At 36.9% G+C, this 22,827-nt stretch overlaps 1 protein-coding gene across 1 annotated transcript in view; it reads left to right on the top strand.

Moving 5' to 3' along the window:
- NELL2 (neural EGFL like 2) overlaps positions 1-22,827 on the top strand; it is a 326,760-nt gene that overhangs the window by 63,074 nt on the left and 240,859 nt on the right. The window contains exons 5-6 of the mRNA XM_044227205.1: positions 20,480-20,653; positions 20,743-20,839. Of these exons, the coding sequence (XP_044083140.1) occupies positions 20,480-20,653; positions 20,743-20,839 (271 nt within the window). The remainder of the gene's footprint in view (positions 1-20,479; positions 20,654-20,742; positions 20,840-22,827) is intronic.

Raw genomic sequence — 22,827 nt, 5'->3', positions numbered from 1 at the left:
TGCCTGGGTGGCTCAGTTGGTTAGGCAACTGCCTTCGACTCAGGTCATGATTGTGGAGTCTTGGGATCAAGTCCTGCATCAGGCTCCCTGCTCAGCAGGGGTAGTCTGCTTCTCCCTCTGATCCTCTCCTCTCTTATGTTGTCTCTCACTCTCTCTCTCTCTCTCTCTCACACACACACACACACACACACACACACCAAAAAATAAATAAATAAATCCCGACTCTCCTGTTTCATTAGTCAGTCTGCTTATTTTTGTACCAGTAATGTGCTTGCATAAACAGTTTTTGGTTTAAATGAGTTCCATGTAATGAGGACATTAACTCTATGTCATCTGTATTCTTCATCTGCATTAAAGTCTTTATGGTATTTTTGATATACTAAATTTTCTTACCTGATAATCCTATATCTATAGGATGGGATTATGTTAATGATATAGTGAAGAAAAAATGCATTATTTTCTCCTCCCTGAAAGAGAAGAGAAAGCCAGTTAGGAAATTTAAGGAAAAGAAGGAAATTTCAGCTGACTGATACTAGCCGTGCACTTTCTTTGTAACCTTAATTATGTTGAGATATGTTCCTTTTATGCCTAATTTATTTTAAAGAGTTTTTATCATGAATGGGTATGGAATTTTGCCAAATGATTTTTTCCTTTGTCTACTGAGATTATCATATTTTATTCATTCTATTAATGTGATGTATCACATTGGTTGATATGCATGTATTGAACCATCCTTGCATACCTCAATAAATCCCACTTTATCATGATGAATGATCTTTTTAACGTGCTGCTGAATTGGTTTGTTAGTCTTTTATTGAGAATTTTTTATCTATATTCATCATTGGCTGATAGTTTCACTTCTAGTAGTGTCTTTTTCTGGTTTTGGTGTCAGGAAAATGCTTGCCTTCTAAAATGAGTTTGAAAGTATTCCATCATCTTTGATTTTTTGGAATGGTTTGAGAAGAATTGGTGTTAATTCTTTGAATGTTTAGTAAAATTCACCAGTGAAGCCGTATGGTCCTGGGCTTTTCTTTATTGGAAGATTTTTGATTACTGATTCAGTTTTGTTACTAGTAATTTGTCTATTCAGATTTTCTGTTTTTTCCCCTGATTCCTTCTTGGTAAGTTTTATGTTTCTAAGAATTTTTCCATTTCTTCTAGGTTGTCCAGTTTGTTGGGGTATAGTTGTTCACAGTAGCCTCTTCTGATTCTTTGAATATCTGTAATGTATGTTGTAACGTGCCCCCCACCTCCTTTTTTTTTTTCCACACTTAAAAATGTTTACATGTGCTCAGGAGTTCATTTTTAGAAATAGGTATTACCTTTAACACAGTGGAAGTGTGGGTGGTTATTATTTTTTGATAGAAAATACCACTTTTTAACAATTTGCAATATAGATTGATTTAGATTTGGCTCTTGACAGTTTCATCTCCGTTTTCTCTCTTTTCCACAGGTGATAAAAGCCAACATTTGTTTAGGATTACGATGCTTTACTCTTTACCAATATCTTTTTTTTTAAATCAGCATATAATGTGTTATTGTTTCAGGGGTACAGGTCTGTGAATCATCAGTCCTGCACAATTCACAGCACTCACTATAGCACATACCCTCTCCAATGTCCATCACCCACCCAGCCACCCCATCCCTCGCACCCCATCCCCTCCAGCAACCTTGTGTCGTTTTTTTATTTATAATTTTTTAAAAGATTTTATTCATTTATTTGACAGATAGAGATCACAAGTAAGCAGAGAGGCAGGCGGGTGGGTGGGGTGGGGAAGCAAGCTCCCTGCTGAGCAGAGAGTGCGATGCGAGGCTTGATCCCAGAACCCTGGGATCCTGACCTGGGCCAAAGGCATTGATTGGCTTTAGCCCACAGAGCCACCCAGGCGCCCCTATTTTTTGACTTGAGTCCTTTCTCTTTCTTCTTGGGTTAGTCTAGCTAGGGTTTTTTGGGTCTTTTTTTTTTTTTTTCAATTTTGTTTATCTTTTCATAGAATCAACTCTTAGTTTAGTTAATCTTCTCTAGTGTTTCTCTATTTTATTTATTTATTTTTATCTTATCAATTATTTTCTTTCTTCTGCTAATATTGGGCCCAGCTTATTCTTCTTTTTCTAGTTCCTTTTAAGATACAGAGTTAGGATGCTTAATTTGGGATCTTCGTTGCTTCTTCTTCTTTCTTTCTTTCTTTTTTTTTTTTAAAGATTTTATTTATTTGAGTCGGGGAGAGAGAATGAGCAAGCAGGAGTGCAAGAGGAGGGGGAAGAAGAAACAGACTTTTTGCTGAGCAGGAAGCCTGTTGTGGGGCTCAGTCAAAGGACTCTGAGATCATGACCTGAGCCAAGGGCAGATGCTTAACCCACTGAGCCACCCAGGCACCCCTCTTTCTTGTTTCTTAGCCCACTGATCCACCCAGGCGCCCGACTCTTTCTTGTTTCTTAATGTAGACATTTATTGCAATGAACTTCCCTCTTGGAATTGCTTTTGCTGCATATATAAGTTCTGGTTTGTTGTGTTTTTGCCTTAAGAAACTCTTTTCTTTTTCCATTAATTTCTTCTTTATTGGTTGTTCAGGAGAGTGGTTGTTTAAGTTCCATGTGTTTGTGAATTTTCCAGTTTTCTTCTTTTTATTTATTTCTAGTTTATGCCATTGTGGTCAGAGAACATACTGGTATGATTTCAATTTTCTTTAATTTTCTAAGATTGTTACATGGCCTGTCAAATTGTCTATCTTGGAAAATGTTCCATGTGTTCATGTGTTTTTTTGAGAAGAATGTGTATTCAGCTTTTATTGGATAGAATGTTCTATAAATAACTGTTAAGTCCATTTGGTTTATATTGTTCAAATCTGCTGTTTCCTTACTATTCTCTGTCTGGATGATCTATCCATTGTTGAGAGTAGGATGTTAAAATCCCCACCTATTGCACTATTGTTTACTTCTCCTTTTAGCTCTGTTAGATTTTGTTTTATACATATAGGTACTCCAATATTGGGTGAATAAATATTTACAATTGTTTTATCTTTTTGATGTATTAACACCTTTATCATTATATAATGATCTTCTTGATCTATTTTTCCTTTTTTTTTTTTTCCCCCCAGTTTAAAGCTAGTTTATCTGAAAGAAGTATAGCTACCCTGATTTTGTTGGTCACTCTTAGTTTGGAATGTCTTTTTCCATCCCTTCATGCTCAGTCTGTGTGTGTCCCTAAAGCTAAAGTGAGTCTTTTATAGGCAACATGTTGTCAGATTTTGGGATTTTTTTATCTGTTTATCCTTTTAAAATCTTTTAATTGGTGAATTTATGTTTGAAGCAGTTATTGATAAGTAAGGACTTATTGTTGCCATTGTTGGTTGTTTTCTGTTCCTTACCCTGTTGTCTTTTCTTGTGTTTTGATATCTTTTGGTATCAGCATGCTTGATTTTTTTATTTGTATTTTTTTGCATTTGAACAATTAGTATTTATTTTTCTTTTTAAAGATTTTATTTAAATTTAATTAACATAGGATGTATTGTTTGTTTCAGGGGTATAGCTCTGTAATTCTTCAGTCTCATATAATACCCAGTGCTCATTACAATACATATCCTCCCCTGTGTTCATCACCCATTTACTCCGTTCTTCCACCCCCTCACCCCTACCCCAGCAACCCTCGGTTTGTTTCCTATGATTAAGAGTCTCTTTTATGTTTTTTTCTCTCTCTGGTTTCATCATGTCTCATTTTTTTCCTCTCTTCCCCTATGATTCTCTCCCTTGTTTCTTAAATTTTACGTATCAGTGAGGTCATATGATAATTGTCTTTCTCTGATTGACTTATTTCACTTAGCATAAACATCCTTTAATTTCTTTATTGTGTTCTTTTGTGTAATTACTACCAGATTTTCCTTTGTGGTTACCATGAGGATTACATAAAGTATCTTAAATTTATAATACCCTACTTGAAACTGACAAATTAGCTTCAATAGAATTCATAAACTTTACACTTTTACTTCTCCTCCCATTTTAGATTGTTGCTATTATGGTTTACATGTTTTTAATACTGTGTGACTAGTAACAGTTATTGCAGTTATGCTCATTTTTACTATGTTCGTTTTTTTAAAACGTTTAAACTAGAGTTGTAAGTGAATTATACACCCCTATTATCATACTGCAGAATCTAACCATGACTACTTATTTACCATTACTGGTGAGCTCGATACTACCTTTTTTATGTTTTCATGATTTTAATAACTTCCACTCAAAGAACTACATTTCTTTTAGCATTTCTTGTAAGACATATCTGATTGGAATGAATTCCCTCGGCTTTTGTTTGTTTGGGAAAGTCTTTATCCATTCCTTACTTCTGACGAACTGTTTTGCGAGGTATAGAATTCTTGTTTGACAGTCCTTTTCTTTCAGTATTTTCCTCTGGCTTGAAAAGTTTCTGTTGAGAAATTTGTTGATAATCTTATGGAGGGAGATTCTCTTGCATGTAATTTCTCTCTTGTCTTGCTCCTCTTAAAAGGTTTTTTGTTTTGTTTTGTTTTTGATTTTTGACAATTTAATTATAATGGGTCTCAGCGTAGTTCCATTCAGGTTCAGTTTATTTGGAGTCTTTTGGGCTTTGTGGATCTGGATGTCCATTTTTCTCCCCTGGTTTGGGAAATTTCCAGCCGTTATTGTTTTAAAAGCACTTTCTGGGGGCACCTGGGTGGCTCAGTGGGTTAAATCTCTGCCTTCAGCTCAGGTTATGATCTCAGGGTCCTGGGATCGAGCCCCATATCAGGCTCTCTGCTCAGCTGGGAGCCTGCTTCCCCCACTCTCTGCCTGCTGTTCTGCTTACTTATATCTCTGTCTGTCAAATAAATAAATAAAATCTTTAAAAAAATAAAAAATAATAAGAGCACTTTCTGTTCTTGTCCCTTTTTCTTCTGCTTCTGGAATTCCCATTATCTGTATTTTGTTTCTTTTCATTGTCTCCCATAATTCCCATAGGCTTTCTTTACTCTTTTTTTTTCCCCCTCCTGACTGGGTAATTTCTAGTGCCCTATCTTCCAGGTTGCTGTTTCTTTCTTTTGCATGGTCGAGTCTGTTTTGGAACTCTCTGTTGTATTTTTTAGTTCAGTTATTGTACTTTTCAATTCCAGTTTTGTTTTGTTTTTTTTTAATGGTTGCTATTTCCTTGTCAACTTCTGTTTTGTTCATACATTATTCTTCTAATTTCATTTAGTTGTCTGTGTTTTCTTATAGTCCCCCAAATTCCTTAAAAGAAGTGTTCTGAATTCTTTGCCTGACAGTTCATAGATTTCAGTTTCTTTAGGGTCAGTTATTGGAGCTTTATTCATTTCTTTTGATAGTATCACATTTATTTTTTGTGATCTTTGCTTCCTCTGTTGGTATCTGTGCAGATGAGTGATCAAGCCCCTTTCCAGATTTTATAGGTTTGCTTTGGCAGAGGCAGTTTTTTACCAGTCAGCCCAGTTTGGGTTTCTGGATGTGTCTGCTGGTAGTGTCTTTGGGTATGTTGGGCCTGTTATTATAGGCAAGGCAGCTGTTTTGAGGCCTGTTTTGAGGCAAGGCAGCTGGTTGAGCTCCGAGGACAGGGTTGAGGGGTGGAGAGTAAACTCCTGGCTAGACAACAGTTGGATGGGACTGATGGCTTTGTTCCCTAACAGAGTGAGGCTGTAGGATGGGCTCTGTGGTTGCCTGCGTTCTCTGGTCAGGCTTTATAGATGTTTGGGACTGGGTGCTATATTCAGCTGTAGATGGGGCTTATAAATTAGTTTCTCTACCCTGGCAGGGCAGCGGGATGGGACTCAGGGCCTGTATAGCTCATTGTTTGGGGATCCAAATCAAGCCAGAGTGTGCAATGAATTCCCTGGTCAAGTAAGGCCACCAGTTTTGCTCTCCAGTTGTAGGAAGCCCTGGGCTGTGCTCTTTCTTCAAGTACCCACTGTACATAGGGCTGTTGAAAGGGCTGTGCAGGTTCCCTGGTTGGACAGGCTGAAGGCTGTAATCAGTGATGAGTGGGTCTATGAATTAGCTTCCCCACCTGAGTGGACGAAGAAGCAGCTCTAAAGCTGGTAAAGCCCTTTGTTCTCTTAACTGCAGCCAGACTGCTCTCCAAGTTCCCTGACCGAACAGCAGCTCTGGCTTTGCTCTACGAGCTGTTGGCTCTGCCTGGCCTCCTCTCAGCTTGAGTGCTGCTGGGTCTCACAGTTTCCAGGAGCTGTTGCCAGCCCTCTGGTCAGTTGAGACTGAAAGACTCCTTAGCAGGTGGGGCTGTGATTCAGCTTTTTGGGGGGCAGTGGAGAAGGGGCCGCTCCAAGCTACTCTCATTTTCCCAAACAGACTCTGATTGGGAAGGGTTGGAAGCTACACTCAACCGTGGCTGTGAATTAATCCCCCTGCCTGAGCATAAACTGGGAATGCTTCATGCTCATTATGGCTTTGCCTGCCTACCTCTTGGCTCAAGTGCCCCTGGGGTGCCCTGCTTCTAGGAGTTTGAGTCAGTCCTCTTGTTTAGATGGGGCTGGAAGACACTCTCCAAAGTGAATGGGGCTGTGTTTCAGTTCCTTGCCTGGGGGTGGGCAAACTGGTCTCTGTGGCTGGCAAAACTCCTCATTTGAGGATCTGAATCAGGGAGATCTGCCCTGCATGGAGTTTCCTGGTCAGCATGAACCCTCAGCTAGGTTCTGCACCTGAGAGAAGGTGTTAGTTGGGATGACTACTTGGGCACTGCAGATATGAATTCAGTCTGCTACGATCTGTGGGCTGGTTGCCTCAAGTCCCTCCCTCTTCTCCATCATAATGAGATTCCTGGTTGAGCCCTGTAGATTTCCCTGCAATCTCCATGGGGCTCCCACAATGTGATTCAGATGGTGGAGTGATGCTGTTTGTACTCCTGAGTTCTTTTCCTACCAGAGGGACTGGAAACTCAGGGGAGACCTGCATGGCCTGAGGGAAGGGCAATTCAGTCAATGTGTGGCTGCTTCTCTTACCCTTCTAAGGCAGTCTGTCTTGGTTTCTAAGGTATAGCGGGTGCTTCAGCCTCATCCTTGTGTTCTAGAATTCTCTCAGTGGTGTCTTGTCCTTGAATAGTTGTTGGTTTAGTTTGTTTGTTTATGGAAGATCAGGAACAGATTATATTACCATCTTGGTCCAGTTACTATAGTTTTATAAAACTCTTCTCATCATGCAGGTTTCTGTTCCCATTAAGAATTTTTTTCCTATGGACACCTGGGTGGCTCAGTCAATTAAGTATCTACCTTCAGCTCAAGTCATGATTCCAGGATCCTAGGTCCTTGCTCAGCCAGGAGCCTGCTTCTCCCTCTGCCTGCTGCTTCCCCTACTTGTGCTCTCAAAAAAAAAAAAAAAAAAAAAAAGAATTTTTTTGCTATGTTTATGAGATGCCTGAGTGGCTGAGTTAATTGAGCATCCAGCTCTTGTTTTCAGCTTAGTTCATGATCTCAGGGTCCTGAGATTAAGCCCCAGTTGGGGCTCAGTTCTCAGCAGGGAGTGTGCTTGAGATCCTCTCTCTCTATCCCTTCCCCCCCTTGCTCACTCTCTCTGCCTCTCAAATAATAAATAAATCTTAAAAAAAAGAGAGAATTTTTTGCTATGTTTAAAACTTCATTCTTCATTTTTCAATATAAACTTAACAGGTAATTTGTTAAGTTCTATGAAAAAAGTCCCATTGGTGTTTGTATTGAAATAATATCACATTTATATATTTACATATATTAACATTTTTATTGTGGTTAGTTCTTTTATCCAGGGATATGGCTTATCTCTCTATTTTTTTCCATGTCCTCTTTTGTCTATTTTATAATTGTCTTCGTAAAGAGCACACACACATTTTGTTAAATCTATTCCTATGAACCTTATAGATTATGCTACTAGTCAGGTGGGATCTTTATTTTTCTATTACGTTTTCCAATTTTCAAAAGAATTTTAAATTATAGTATTACCAGGAAGATGGATTCTGTTTTGTATCAAAAGTAGCATCTTTCATAGTGTTTAAATTTCTTTCTCTTTTGTCTCTGGGAGAAAGTTGGATTCTTTGAATACAACTCTGAGTATAATAAGAAAATTTTCAAGTTGCCATCAAAGTTCATTTAATTCTGTTTTCTTAAACTGCCATACATTGATATAGCAATGACATTTCGATGATCTTTTCCAAGATGAAGGTTGAGGAATTCTTGTGATATATTTTAATTCTTTAGCATTAAAATCTTCTCGCTTTTGTCTTCCAGAGTCAATGGAAAGCTTCCTAAATGCTTTATAGGCCTTTGATCAATAACCTAGAATTATTTTACAGAAATCTCATTTAAAAAATTATAGTGATCTTTCTGCTGTTTCTTATTAAATGAAAGGAAATACAATTCAGCTTATTTGTAACTTGTTTTGTTATATCCTTTAGTTATGGTGAAGCTTGTGCCTTTTCAAAAGACCCATGCTAATTATTATTTTGATGTCAATATTGACAGTGGAATTTATGTTATTTCTATTACTTAAGAAATCTTATTTTTCTTGCTGTTGTGCACATTTGAATTACATTGAGCTTGGAGAGGAGTTTATTTTTGTGGTTGAAACCATGTATCAGTGTATTTCATAACAGCTGGATAAAACACATTCATATTTTGCCTTTTCTGTTCAGTGATTTTATCAATTGAGCATTTTGATGATTGACATGCTGTCATCTTTCCTCTGAACTTTAACCTTTGGTTATTTAAAACTTCTAGGTATTGTGAAATTATGTTTGGTTATTCTTGAGGGTGCTGGATGTGCCCCAGAGTACGCGAATTACTGAATACTTCAGCTTACACCTACTTAATTAGCCAGTAAAAATGCCCTAAACAGCACCAAAAGGGAAGTAAGATTTGTTTTTTGAGTGAAACACAGAGGAAAAACTTACTTTGCAAATGACTTCAACTTTAAACTATGTACACATTTTGAGACATTGAGGATTATATGTAAGTACTTTTTGCTTATATGACATCTGAGAAATGGCTGTCATTTCTAAAATTTACTGTTCTTTGAATATTTGTGAATTTGTAAAGTTTTTGTATTTTACCTTGTTGGTGTCTCTGATTTGATAAATGATCTGTAAATATCCTTTCCCGTTTTTGTATGGTAATCTTGCAAATTTTTTTGCTTATTCATAAGAATTTTTTTTATATGTAAGAGATGTCAACCTACTGTCAATCACATATACAAGAGTTTTCCCAGGTTAATGTTTGCTTTTAAGTAAAGATTATTTTGAAATTGTTTCAAAACTACAGGAAAAAATATGTTGTTAGTACAAAGAACTCCCACATCTCCTCTTACCAGATTCCTAATTGGTAATATTTTCACTCATTTACTTCATCACCCTCTATCTTTTATTCCAGTATGACTTTTACTGACAATATTTTCTATCACCTTTAATAGTTTGGTGAGTGTTTTCTCAAAATGAGGGCATTCTCCTATATAGTCAACATATAACCTCCTAGTCCAGGAATCAACATTGACACCGCAGTATCATCTAGTCTTCACACCCCATTCATATTTCACCAGCCATCCAAACAATGTCACTTTTTCCTTCTTGGCCCGGGGTTCAATCCAAGAGCACGTTACATTGGGTTGTCTTATCTCATAATCAACTTTGGTCTGGAGCAATTCTAACCTTTCTCTGTCTTTGGTATCCCTTATGGTTTTAGAGGTACAGGCATTTCATTCTTTAGGATCAGCCTCCTCCTGGGTCCGTCTCATGCTTCCTCATCACTCAGGCCATGCATTCCTGCCGCGAATACTGCAGAAGTGGTGCTGGCTCTCCTCAGTACACCACATCTAGAGGTGGTACACTTTATCAGTCTGTCTCACTACTCATGATGTTAACCTTGATCACCTGGTCAAGTTGGTGATCTGCCAGGCTCTTCAATATTTTTCCCTTCTGATTTCAATTAGTATTTTATGGGGCAATACTCCAATTTTATTCCAGTATGCTATTCCTCATCAGACCTTTACTCTCTGTCCTTAACATCCATTGGCCATACCCACCTGAATCATAAAGTATTGCTTCTTAGTGACATGAATTAAAAATGACATTGAAAATTGAAACTCACGTTAACTTTTAAATTCATTTTCTAGTATTATAAAAATTGAGTAATATAGATCATATAAAAATATATTTCCCAAATATGGTAAGTGAAACTTTTTTGTATTTCATTTTAAGTGCATATCAGCATTCACTGTGTAACGCATCTTTAACTACTATACTTTTCTTTAATGAAAATTATTCATTTATATTGAATGTGTTCAGAGAAAATAACATCTTACTTCCATTTTCCTGCCTTTTCTACCTTTCTTGTGCTAGCTTTATAGACCATATTCCATTTATTGGACTAAAATATCACAGACTTTCATAAAAATAAGATCAGAATGTATAGAAGATATGCTAGAAGCAGATTTTGCTGATGGGCTCTTATATGTAGAGTCCATGGCTATTCCATTTATTATGGTTTTTCAAAAATTTTATTTCATCTAGTTTTGGGATTTTCCTTTTTGACATTTCTAACAGATTAAAAATGCATATTTTCTTCATTTAAAAATAAATATGACTGCTTTTCATCAGCCAGTAACTGAGTTAAACATATGACAGAAACCTTTTCAACCTCTAACTTGTCAGAGTCCAAGGTTTATTGCAGGTTTATTAAGTTGCATTAAGAAAAACTGTGCTTATTTTTGAGTTCACCATTTCTAATAGATTCAATAATGTAGAATGACATGAAATAATAAATATGAAAACAGTAGAAAAATAAAGTGATATAAATAAAATGATGTAAAATAAAGACTTGGCAGAAATACAGGAAGGTAGACATGAATGAGGATGCCTACATTTATAGCAAATTATTATCCCGGGCAGTGTCTATTCAGGAAAATGATGGAAGACGAAGCTCTGTGAGGGCCTTTGTTTCTTTTTCCCAGTATCCTCTGTGCTGGTAAAATGCCTGACCTTCAGGTGGCCAAAAGATATTGGTGGAGTGGTGGGATGGAAGTGCAGAGCATCTGCTAATCTCAAGGGTTGTAGTAGTTCACTGATTTCTTAGGTTCCTCGGAATCTTTTCTCTGCTTTGTAAACATTAACACTTTATTAATTTATTAATTAATTAAAAATTAATTTATTAATTTATTTACACTATCATGCCACCCTCTAAACACCTTGCATGGATTAATCTCACTAAGTGCTCATCACTGTCTTGAAGGTTATTCCTATTCCATTTTTATCCCTATTTTGCAGATAAGGAGAGGGCCCTGAATAGTTAAGTCCAATGTCCAAGGTAACAGTAAGGGGCAGAATCAGCATTTGAACTAGCCCTTCCTTCCAGCCACTTGACAATTTTCTGCTCGTTGTAGAGCCCGTTCATGGCCTTTCTACTTCTCTCAAAATCCTAGACCTCTGTTGACAGGCTTAGCAATCGTGCTCTCTTTTGCTCTTGGAGACAATGGCCATCTATTTTTCCTTTGTTGGGTCTTTTATGCTAGACTAAAAATTTTGATCCAGAAATTGTCTTCCTTATAGCTAACTTCTTTGTTTCAACAGCATCATCGTGGCCCTATTGAACTTGCTACAGTATACACAAAACCAGTCGGCACAGCTGGGAAAATATTTGTCTTTTAATTTTTCTAACTGCCTTGCCATAAAAAATGTATGCTAACACTTAAACAAGATTCCTGCCGTCTTGGCATTTCTGTATTAGCTAGGATTTGGGGCCAGATTGGTTCTGTTTCCTCTAGTTAGGGGTGTCCTGTACCTATTTCAATTGGGAACTCAAGGTAATGGGCTCACTAAGAGCAAAATGTCACCTTAGTGGGTGACCCATGAATCCTATTACCTTCTTCCTTGGCTCTTATGTATTCTGCACGATAGAGGAGACATGATGACCCATGAAGCATGTCAGAAAACAGATGCTGCAGCATTGACAGCTTACTCTCCCCTGTGACTAATTCCTTTCTTTCAAATACAGCTTGCCTAGAACTTCTCGCTGTCTTAAATGCATCAGTGCCTTTCCTTTATTGTCTGCCCATAGTTTCACAACGTGGTACACATAAAGCTGCCGAAAATTCCAACACAGGCTAACCTCTTTCAGCCTAAGAATTCCTATTGATTTTTAGGACCTAAGAAAAGCAGATTGTTAGCTTAAGAGGAAGATTTGAAACCAGATAAAATACTACATGAAATCATAGGGCATCGAGGGTCTCTGAGCGCCACTTACTCACCCCAGATGGATGTATCCCTAAAAGCATCATGAATCATTTTTTAGCTGAAGGTGAAGATGAAAAGTCACCAACTTGGGATATCATCTTCTTCCAGAAATATTGTTTGTTGTTTGTTCTTTGAAATAGTGTGGTTGCTTGCATACCTCAATATACTTGTTAAGCCATGGTATCTAGAAATTGAGAGGAACATTGGTATATTCTTTTAAATAGACACACATGCACACACACACACACACACACACAATTGCCATTAATCTGAAACCTTGATAATATTTATATATTTACTGGGATTTAAGAGATCACCAAGTGCTTTCCTTCAATGCAGAGCTGACTTAAACCATTTTAGCAGGTGAAACTGTTAAAACTCATCCAGAAGGGGCGAATTTAATTTTAGTTTTCTCACAAAAGGGCTTGATTTGAATAATCAAATCGGATATTAGAAAGTGACTTATTGACCACATTTTAAATTAAAATTAAGTACATGGAATCTTATGTACTAAATGACTTATTAATTTAATGATTCTTCAATGAGCATGTATTCCCTTATGAGCTGTGCTCAACCTATGTCTACTTTTTGGTCCTTTCACATCAAATTGAAGGTGTTGTGAGAATTGGATATCGAAAATATAATTTCTTTATTTTTTGAACTCTATTTGACCTATAACATCTATCACAGATGGCTTCACAAATTCAGGGGATAATTCACTCCACTTTTTCTCTCTAGAGAAGTTGATAGTCATGCTTTATATGTCTTTTATTTATTTTACTTTATTTATTTTTTTAAAAGATTTTATTTATTTATTTGAGAGAGTGAGTGAGCAAGGGAGAAAACACAAGCAGGGGGAGTGGCAGAGGCAGGGGGAGATGCAGGCTCCCCCCCCGAGTAAGGAGCTGTTGCGGAACTCGATCCCAGGACCCTGGGATCATGACCTGAGCTGAAGACAGTTGTTTAACCTACTGAGCCACCCAGATGTTCCTACATGTCAATTTTATTTTATTTTATCTATCTATTTATTTATTTATTTTAAAGATTTTATTTATTTATTTGACACAGAAAGAGATCACAAGTAGGCAGAGAGGCCGGCATGACCTGAGCCGAAGGCAGAGGCTTTAACCCACTGAGCCACCCAAGTGCCCTGTCAATTTTATTTTTAAATTGAGGTGTAATTGACACACAGCTTACATAAGTTTCAGGTGTACTGCATAGTGATTCCGCTCAACACAAGGGTACCTACCATCCGGCACCATACAGTGTTATTAACAGTACTCCTGACCATGTTCCCTGTGCTGTGTCTTTGATTCCTGTATCTTATTCACTCTCTGACTGGAATCTGTACCTCCCACACTCTTTCATCCATTTTTCCTATCCTCCTACCCCTTTCCCTCTGTCAACCAGCAGCTTGTTCTCTGTAATTATGGGTCTGTTTCAGTTTTTTGTGTGTTTATTCATTTGTTTTTTTTTAAACTTCACATATAAGTGCAATCATCTGGTATTTCTTTTTGTCTGATTTATTTGGCTTAACATAATACCCTCTATGTTGTCTTAAACAGCCAAATCTAATTCTTTTTTATGGCTGTGTAATATTCCATGGTATATAAACCACCTCTTCTTTATCCATTCATCTATCCATGAACACTTGGGCTGCTTCCGTAATTTGGCTACTGTAAATAGTGCTGCAAGAAACATCCGGGTGTATGTATCCCTTTGAATTAGTGTTTTTGTATTCTTTGGGTAAATACCTAGTAGTGTGATTGCTGGGTTGTAGGGTAGCTCTATTTTTAACTTCTTGAGGAACCTCCATACTGTTTTCCAGAGTGGCTGCCCCAGTTTGCATTCTCACCAACAGTGCAAGAGGGTTCCTCTTTCTCCACATCCTTGCCAATGTCTGGTGTTTTTTGTGTTGTTGGTTTTAGTCATTCTGACAGGTTTGAGGTTGTATCTCATTGTAGTTTTGATTAACATTTCCCTGGTGATAAGTGATGGTGAACATCTTCTCATGTGTCTGTTGGCCATTTTTATATCTTCTTTGAAAAAATGTCTATTCATATCTTCTGCCCATTTTTTAATTGGATTATTCAGGTTTGGGGTGTTAAGTTTTAGATGTTCTTCATATATTTTGGGTACTAACCCTTTATTATATATGTCATTGGCAAATACCTTCTCCCATTTTATAGGTTGCCTTTTAGTTTTGTTGATTGTTTCCTTTGCTGTGCAAAAGCTTTACATTTTGTTGTAGTGATGATAGTTTATTTTTGCTTTTATTTCCCTTGCGTTGGGAGACACATCGAAAAAGAAATGCTACCATCAGTGTGAAAGAAGTTACTGCCTGTGTTCTCTTCTAGGATTTTTATGGTTTCAGGCATCACATTTAGGTCTTTAATCCATTTTGAATTTATATTTGTTTATGGTGTAAATAAGTGGTCCAGTTTCATTTTTCTCATGTTGCTGTCCAGTTTTCCCAGCACTCTTTTTTTGAAGAGATATTTATTTTCCCATTGGATATTCTTTCCTGCACTGTTGAAGACCAACTGACCATGTAATCGGTGGGTTCATTTCTGGGTTTTCTATTCTTTTCCATTGATCTGTGTGTCTGTTTTTGTGTCAGTATCATACTGTTTTGATCACTAGAGCTTTGTAATATAATTCTAAGTCTGGAATTGTGATGCCTCCAGCTTTGTTTTCCTTTATAAGATAACTTTGGCTATTTAGGGTCTTTTGTGGTCCCATACAAATTTTAAGATTCTTCTAGCTGTGTGCAAAATGCTGTTGGTATTTTGAAAGGGATTGCATTAAATATGCAGATTCTTCTAGGTGGTTTAGAAATTTTTTTTTAATTTTTATTTTACTTTATTTATTTATTTGACAGACAGAAATCACAAATAGGCAGAGAGACAGGCAGAGAGAGGAGGAAGCAGGATCCCCGCTGAGCAGAGAACCCAATGTGGGGCTCGATCCCAGGACCTGAGACCACGACCCGAGCTGAAGGCAGAGGCTTAACCCACTGAGCCACTCAGGCGCCCCTGGTATAGACATTTTAACAATATTTATTCTTCAATCCATGAGTATGGAATATCTTTCCATTTCTTTGTGTCATCTTCAGTTTCTTTCATCAGTATTTCATAGTTTCTGGAGTATAGGTCTTTCACCTCTTTGGTTAAGTTTATTCCTATGTATCTTATTGTTTCTGGTACAATTGTAAATGGGATTGATTCCTTAATTTCTCTTTCTTCTGCTTCATTATTGGTATATAAATATGCAACAGATTTCTGTATCTTGACTTCATATCTTGTGACTTTACTGAGTTTGTTTACCAGTTCTAGCAGCTTTTTTGGTGAAGTCTTTCAAGTTTTCTATGTAGAGTACTATATCATCTGCATATAGTGAAAGCTTTACTTCTTTCTGTCAATCTGAATGCCTTTTATTTCTTTTTGTTTTCTGATTGCTGTGGCTAGGACTCTCAGTACTATGTTGAATAAAAGTGGTGACAATGGACATCCCTGTCTTGTTTCTTGGAGGAAAAGCTTTCATTTTTTCCCCCATTTAGGATGATATTATTTGTGGGTTTTTCAGATATGGCCTTAATTTTGTTGAGGTGTGTTCTCTCTAAACCTACTTTGTTGAGGATTTTTATCTTGAATGAGTGTTGTACTTTGTCAAATGCTTCTTTGCATCTATTGAAATGATCATATGGTTCTTATCCTTTCTTTTACTAATGTAGTATATCACGTTGATTGATTTGCAAATATTGAACCACACTTGCATCTCAGGAATAAGTCCCATTTAATCATGGTGAATGATTTTTTTAATGTATTGTTAGATTCAGTTTGCTACTATTTTACTGAGAATTTTTATATCTATATTCATCTTGATATTGGTCTGTCTTTGTTTCTTTGTTTCCTTGTTTTTTTTTTAGTGGTGTCTTTATCTGGTTTTGGTATCAGGGTAATGCTGTCCTCATAGAATGAAATTAGAAGTTTTCCTTCCTTTTCTATTTTTTTGAAGCAGTTTGAGAAAAATAGGTATTAATGCTTTCTTAAATGTTTGGTAGAATTTACCTGTGAAGCCATCTGGTCCTGGACTTTTTTTAATTGGGAGTTTTTGATTACTGATTAAATTTCTTTGCTGGTTATCAGTCTGTTCATATTTTCTATTTCTTCCTGTTTCAATTTTGGTAATTTATATGTTCCTAGAGTAATTCATGTGTTTCTAGGAATTCATCTATTTCTTCTGGGTTTTCCAACTTGTTGGCATACAGTTTTTCATAAATTTTCCTTATAATTGTTTGTATTTCTGTGGTGTTAGCTTTTATTTCGTCTTCGTCATTTTAAATTTTATTTATTTGGGTCCATTCTCCTTTCTTTTGGTAATTCTGGCTAGAGGTTTATCAATTTTATTAATTTTTCAAAGAAACATCTCCTGGTTTCATTGATTGGTTCTATTATTTTTTAGTTTCCATATCATTTATTTCTGCTCTAATCTTTAATATTTCCTTCCTTTTGCTAGCTTTAGGTTTAATTTGCTTTCCAAAAAATATTTACTGAATGAGTAAATGAGTGAATATAACAAATCTCTTTGAAATATGTGTAACATTTGAACCAGCAATTTCATTTGTAGTTATTTATTCCAAGGAGTTAATTGTTTAGATGCACAAAGAAATATGTATGGAGATATTTTTTGAAGTATAGTTGACATGTATTGAAACATTTTTATAATTTTCTTCTTCGTGCTTTTGTGTATTTTCTGAATTTTTGTCTAATTATTTTATATCAGAAAAAAATATATATCATAGCACATCGTCAAACTTTTTCAAGTGGCTATATTCTGCTGGTCTTCCTAAAATGGAGGAATACTTAGCTTAGAGTCCCTGAATGTACTTCTTGGGATCTGTGAATCCCTTGCAGAGTTTGCAAGCCAAATTTTGTACACATTTGCATGTATGCATTTTCAGTCATCAGAGAAGTCCATATTCCCTAGAGGGTCTTCCTCAACCTTAAAACCATGTGCTCTTGTGTTCATTCTTGTTAAAATAAGGAAGCCTCATTTCCTTTGAGTCTTCTACTTCCTTGAACCCTTTCTTTCCAGTCTTTGTCCAATTTCTGCCCATGTGGCCTCAGTCCCAATTAAAACAGTTGAGATGGGCACCCGGGTGGCTCAGTAGGTTAAAGCCTCTGCCTTTGGCTCAGGTTATGATTCCAGGGTCCTGGGATTGAGCCCCACATCAGACTCTCTGCTCAGCAGGGAGCCTTTTTCCCCCTCTCTATCTCTGCCTGCCTCTCTGCCTACTTGTGATCTCTGTCTGTGAAATGAATAAAATCTTAAAAAAAAAAAAAGACAGTTGAGATAATGAGATAATAAGACAGCCTAGCATTTAGTAGGCACTGCCTTTTACCCAATAGCTTCTTTCAAACTCTGTGACTCTTATGGATACCCTTGTGCTGTGGAATACCCACTCATTTGTGCTTTATTATATCTGTTCTTTCTTCATCCTTGTATAAGACCTTCCTCAAATTGATATTTAAAAAATGCACCTGATACTACTAAATCCTGTCTTCCAGGATCATAGCTTAGTGTTGTTTCTCAGATTTTGTGTCTTTTTTTTTTTTTTAAAGATTTTATTTATTTGAGAGAGAGAGAGTACATGAGAAGGGGGGAGAGGCAGTGGGAGAGAGACAAGCAGACTCCCCGCTTAGCAGGGAGCCCAGTGCGGGGCTGAATCCCAGGACCCTGGAATCATGATCTGAGCTGAAGCAGATGTTTAACCAGCTGAGCCACCCAGGTACCCCTTTCTTTGTGTCTTGCTGGCCTCATCATCAGTGGTAATAAATTATCTCAAGTTCTTAAATAACTGTTTTTTCCTTTTATTTTATTATTAACTCAGTTATATAGAGTAGTAAGATGGAGAGGTTTTATTCAAACCATCATGTTGGATGCCAGGGCTTCAGTCATGAATTAATTCCATTTTCTACTGATCTTTCCCCTTGGTGATATCATTTTGGCTTCTGGCTATATTATTCATGAAAAAAGGCTATAGATCTAGGTGTTCCTCTACATGTCCTCTGCAGTATTCACTAAGTACTTTACACATAACATACCTAAGTTTAAAACTTGATTCAAATTATCATAGTTTTCCTTCATTTGAGTATGTCTTGATTTCTTCTTCATTTCTGAAGGATATTTGTGGTGGGTATAAGATTCTGGGCTGACAGCTTTTTCTTTCATCACATGAAAAATACTGTGCCATACTTCCTTCTGGTTTCCATTGTTTCTGTTGAGGAATCCACTATCACTTTGTTATTCCCTATTCACAATGTATCATTTTTTTTCTTTCTTTCAATAGTTTTTTCTTTGTTTTTATTTTTCAGAAGCTTAATTATGATGAGTATTTATTTTAATCAATCTTGTTTGAGGTTTGCTTAGATTCTTAAATCTGTGAGCTTATATCTCTTCCCAAGTTTGGGAAGTTTTCAGCCATTATTTTCTCAAGTACTTTTTCAGGTCACCCTCTTTTTCATCTTTTATGGACTTTGCTTATATGAATGTTAGATCCTTTGTTATAATCATTCAGGTCTTGGAGACTGTTCATTTTTTTTTCCAGTCTATTTTCTCTCTATTCAGATTGGATTATTTTTGTTCTGTCTTCAGTTAACCGATTCTTTTCTTGGTCCCCTCCCTTTCATTGTTTAGCCCATACTTTGGGTTAATCCAGTTACTGTATTTTTCAGTTTTAAAACTTCCATTTGGTTCTCCTTTATTTATTTTGTTCTTCTGTTTGTTTGCTGAGTCTTTCTGTTTTTTCATTTGTTTCAAGTGTCCATATGTGTTTATAATTTCTTATTTTTGTCTATGTGTCTTCAAATTGTTGGCAGGTAATTCTAACAACTATCATTGCAGTGTTGGTATCTTTTGATTTTCTTTTCATTAAATTTGAGATCTTGGTTCTGATATGGCATATGATTTTCAGTTGAAACCTTGTTTTCCATTTTTGAAATGAAACATTTCAGGGGCTCCTGGGTGGCTCAGTGGGTTAAGCCACTGCCTTCGGCTCAGGTCATGATCTCAGGGTCCTGGGATCGAGTCCCGTGTTGGGCTCTCTGCTCAGTGGGGAGCCTGCTTCTCTCTCTCTCTGCCTGCCTCTCCATCTACTTGTGGTTTCTCTCTGTCAAATAAATACATAAAATCTTTAAAAAAAAAAAAAACCCATGCTATGAAATGAAACATTTCATTTCATTTTTCTATAACGTTCTGAGACTTGTGCCTTACTTAAATTCCTGGTTTTAGCTATTTTCTGTGACATTAATCTGGTAAGAAATGTGAAGGTATCATCTTGTTACTTTCAGGTGGAGGAGGTTCTCCACTTGGCCTTCTATTGAGAACTGAGGGGGAGCTTGTATTATTTCTGGATGCGGGTGGTAGTTCCAACTCCCCACATGGTTCTACTGATACTGCATTTGGGGTGGTCTCGTTACTGCTGGGTGATTGTGAAAGTCCTGACTCTCCACTGCACCTTCTCTGACACCATCTCAGTGGAGAAGGGGCAGTACACTTTGTAACTGCTGGATGGGAGTGGAAATCCAGGCTCTGCCCCAATGTGTTCTCCACTGGTGCCATCAGGGACCTTGTTACTAGCTGACTGGGTTTAAAGTCTTGTTTCTCTACTTGGCCTTTTCTGTCACCACCCTAGTGGAGGTATTGGGTGCCTTAGAAAGGTAGAAATCTAGGCTCCCCACAAGCTTTACTGTCTGTTTGGGGATGGGGCCAGGTGTTTTTGTTTTTGTTTTTTTTCCCTGTGATGTTTGTCAGGAATAGAGTGGTTATTCTCTAAAAGTTTTTCTTTCATGAAGCTTCCACTTCCTGGCCCTTGGCTAGAGAGCAAGTTTTTGTAAGAAGGTATCTATAGCTATATCACATATTTTTATTCTTTCTTTCTTTTTCTTTTTTTTTTTTTTTTGGTCTGCACTCACTAGTACCCCAGGTTGCTGGTTTCCTTAATGAAATCTGGGATATATGAGACAAAAAGAAAACCTAGGAAAGCACCACCTTAGGTTGTAAGGTTTCTCACTGATTTTCTTTCTTTACTCCATATTTTTAGACCATTCCTATGTCTGTTTTACAATATAATGTTTAGTTTTCCTCAGTGAGAGGAATAGGAAAAGCATGAGACTCTATCTTTTGGGGGCCCGAGGTCATGTCCATAATTTTGGAACTTTATTTTCACTGGGTCCCATGTGGCTCTTCTCTGTGCAGGTACCTGGAACTGGAGAGCAGCGGCCATCGGAATGAAGTCAGACTGCATTACCGCTCAGGCAGTCACCACCCGCACACAGAAGTCTTTCCGTACATTTTGGCTGATGACAAGTGGCACAAGCTCTCTTTAGCCATCAGTGCCTCCCATTTGATTTTGCATGTTGACTGCAATAAGTAAGTGAAATCTTCTCAGTTTATGAAGGGGAAGATTCTAAGAAATGACTGTTAACTCACACTGCCTATCTGATATTTCCTTTTTACAGAATATATGAGAGAGTGGTTGAAAAGCCCTCCACAGACTTGCCTCTGGGTACAACGTTTTGGCTGGGACAGAGAAATAATGCACATGGATATTTTAAGGTATGTTTTGGCTAAGGACTGATGACAGCATAGAAATATAAATGCTTTCTCATGGAGTTTGGAAAATGATGTTTTGCTTTTTGTGGTGTGAAACAAAATAATACTTGATTTGTATATTTTTTCTATTTTGTCTATTTTTTTTTAACATGAGGGTTTTATTTAGCTCACCTACAGTATTTTCTCTTTTTTCCTGAATAAGTTTGATCTTTGACTTTACACAGATGATCACAAAGTAGCAGTCAGGAAACTAACATATCATTGTTGAGGTTAGGGATTCAAAGTATTAAATACCTAAGATGTTAATTTATAAGCAAACTGCCACTGAAACATCACCTTTGATGATACTTTTATAAAGTTGTTAGTAATAAGAGGATTGAAGACTTTTCAATATTCACTATTCATGGTCTATATGTACTTCAGAAAGTGAAAGGAGAATACATATATATGCACAAATCTGTCAAAAACTAGGAAACAGTCATAATTTGTATCTTTTTTGTAGTGCCTATTTAGAGACACACTCCATAGAATTTCATCATTGTAGATGATCCAAAAGACATCTCATTTAAATTTCTGCATCTTAAGGATGAAGAAATAAAGTCCAGAAAATTGCTTGACTGCAAACTGGTAGTATAATCATTTTCCTCCAGGGACTAAGACAGTGCTTATATCATTGAAGCGGCTCAGCGAATGGCTGTTAACAAGAATAATGGGTTCTGTGTCCAACTCATGGATTTCTGGGTAGAGTAGGTACCAGTGATTTTGAAGTTGTGTTCTAAGTATGTGTTTCTGGGAAGGTGTTTTTCAAACTTATTAAAACTGTTTGTTACCTGGAAACCGGGTGATTTCTATGTGCTATTCCGGAATCTTAGTCTTCCTGGCCTTGAAGTAGGCTCTCTTTTTTTTTTTTTTCCTTTTACTTGTGCATAAGCTGACTCAAAGGGGTTAAGTGGCTTGCCCAAAGCTTGCCATGAGGAATTGACTCCATGCTCACAGATCCCAAACAATCAGTGCTTTTTTTTTTTTTTGCCACATATGGGATGGCAAATCTGTAGGTGTCAATTCTCTCCTCTATTTAACCATGGCAGTCTTTCCCATGGAGCCCAGAAGTGGCCTTAGAATCCTTCTCACACGTCCGTCATTCCTAGTACTTCTTTAGGGGTCATAATTTTTACTATAGACTGTGAGTGGTGTCCAGTGGAGTTGTACAGTGCATGCACTGTTTAACTGTACATGGTAACCTTGTTTTCATGTTGCTGCTTCCAAGTGATAGGAGTTTGTTTAGAAGTTGCCTTTTTAATCCAAACCCCAAGCAAACAACAGATCCAGCAATTCCACACAGTATACTAAAATATTTATCATTCATATTGACATTCTTCATATACTCTGCTATTAATAAAACACATAGGAGATATAGGCCAGTATTTGGTTATTTTGTAGATACATTCAAAATTGTTTCAATAATATGCAGGTACTGTCACCCTGTCATTAGACATTCTGTTTGCATTTTTCAGAGGAATGAAGTGAAATATTAGTTAAAATGTATGTAAAGTTGATGAAGGAAGAGAAGGATGGTAGATGAAGGGGACAGCTGGAGTGCATCTGATGAGGTTATTTTTGAGTTACCATTGGCCTTTGCTTTAAGAGCTCAGGAAGGTGGGAGGTAATTAAGCCTTAGCGACTAAGAATACATGTAAATTTTACATACAGACATGTGATGTGGCCCTCTGTAGAAAATGGGTCATTTGTAGCTGGAATGTTTAAAAATTTCGTGCTAAACTTCCCATGCTCCTAAGCACTTGTCACTAAGTCTTGTGGCAGTTGTTTAATGAATCTGTTGTCCTTTATAAATTGAGAAATTAGTTCTGAAAGATCTGACTGAAAAATGAGAAATGCTCAGATGAATACTGCACTTATGACTCGTTTTTCTATCTTTCTTTTTGATGGCTGCAGTTAGTTTAAAATTGGTATCAGTTTCACTGTTGCTGAAA

Source organism: Neovison vison, chromosome 12 (assembly GCF_020171115.1).
Source record: "Neovison vison isolate M4711 chromosome 12, ASM_NN_V1, whole genome shotgun sequence".
Lineage (NCBI taxonomy): Eukaryota > Metazoa > Chordata > Mammalia > Carnivora > Mustelidae > Neogale > Neogale vison.
This window is presented reverse-complemented; position numbering and strand designations above follow the sequence as displayed.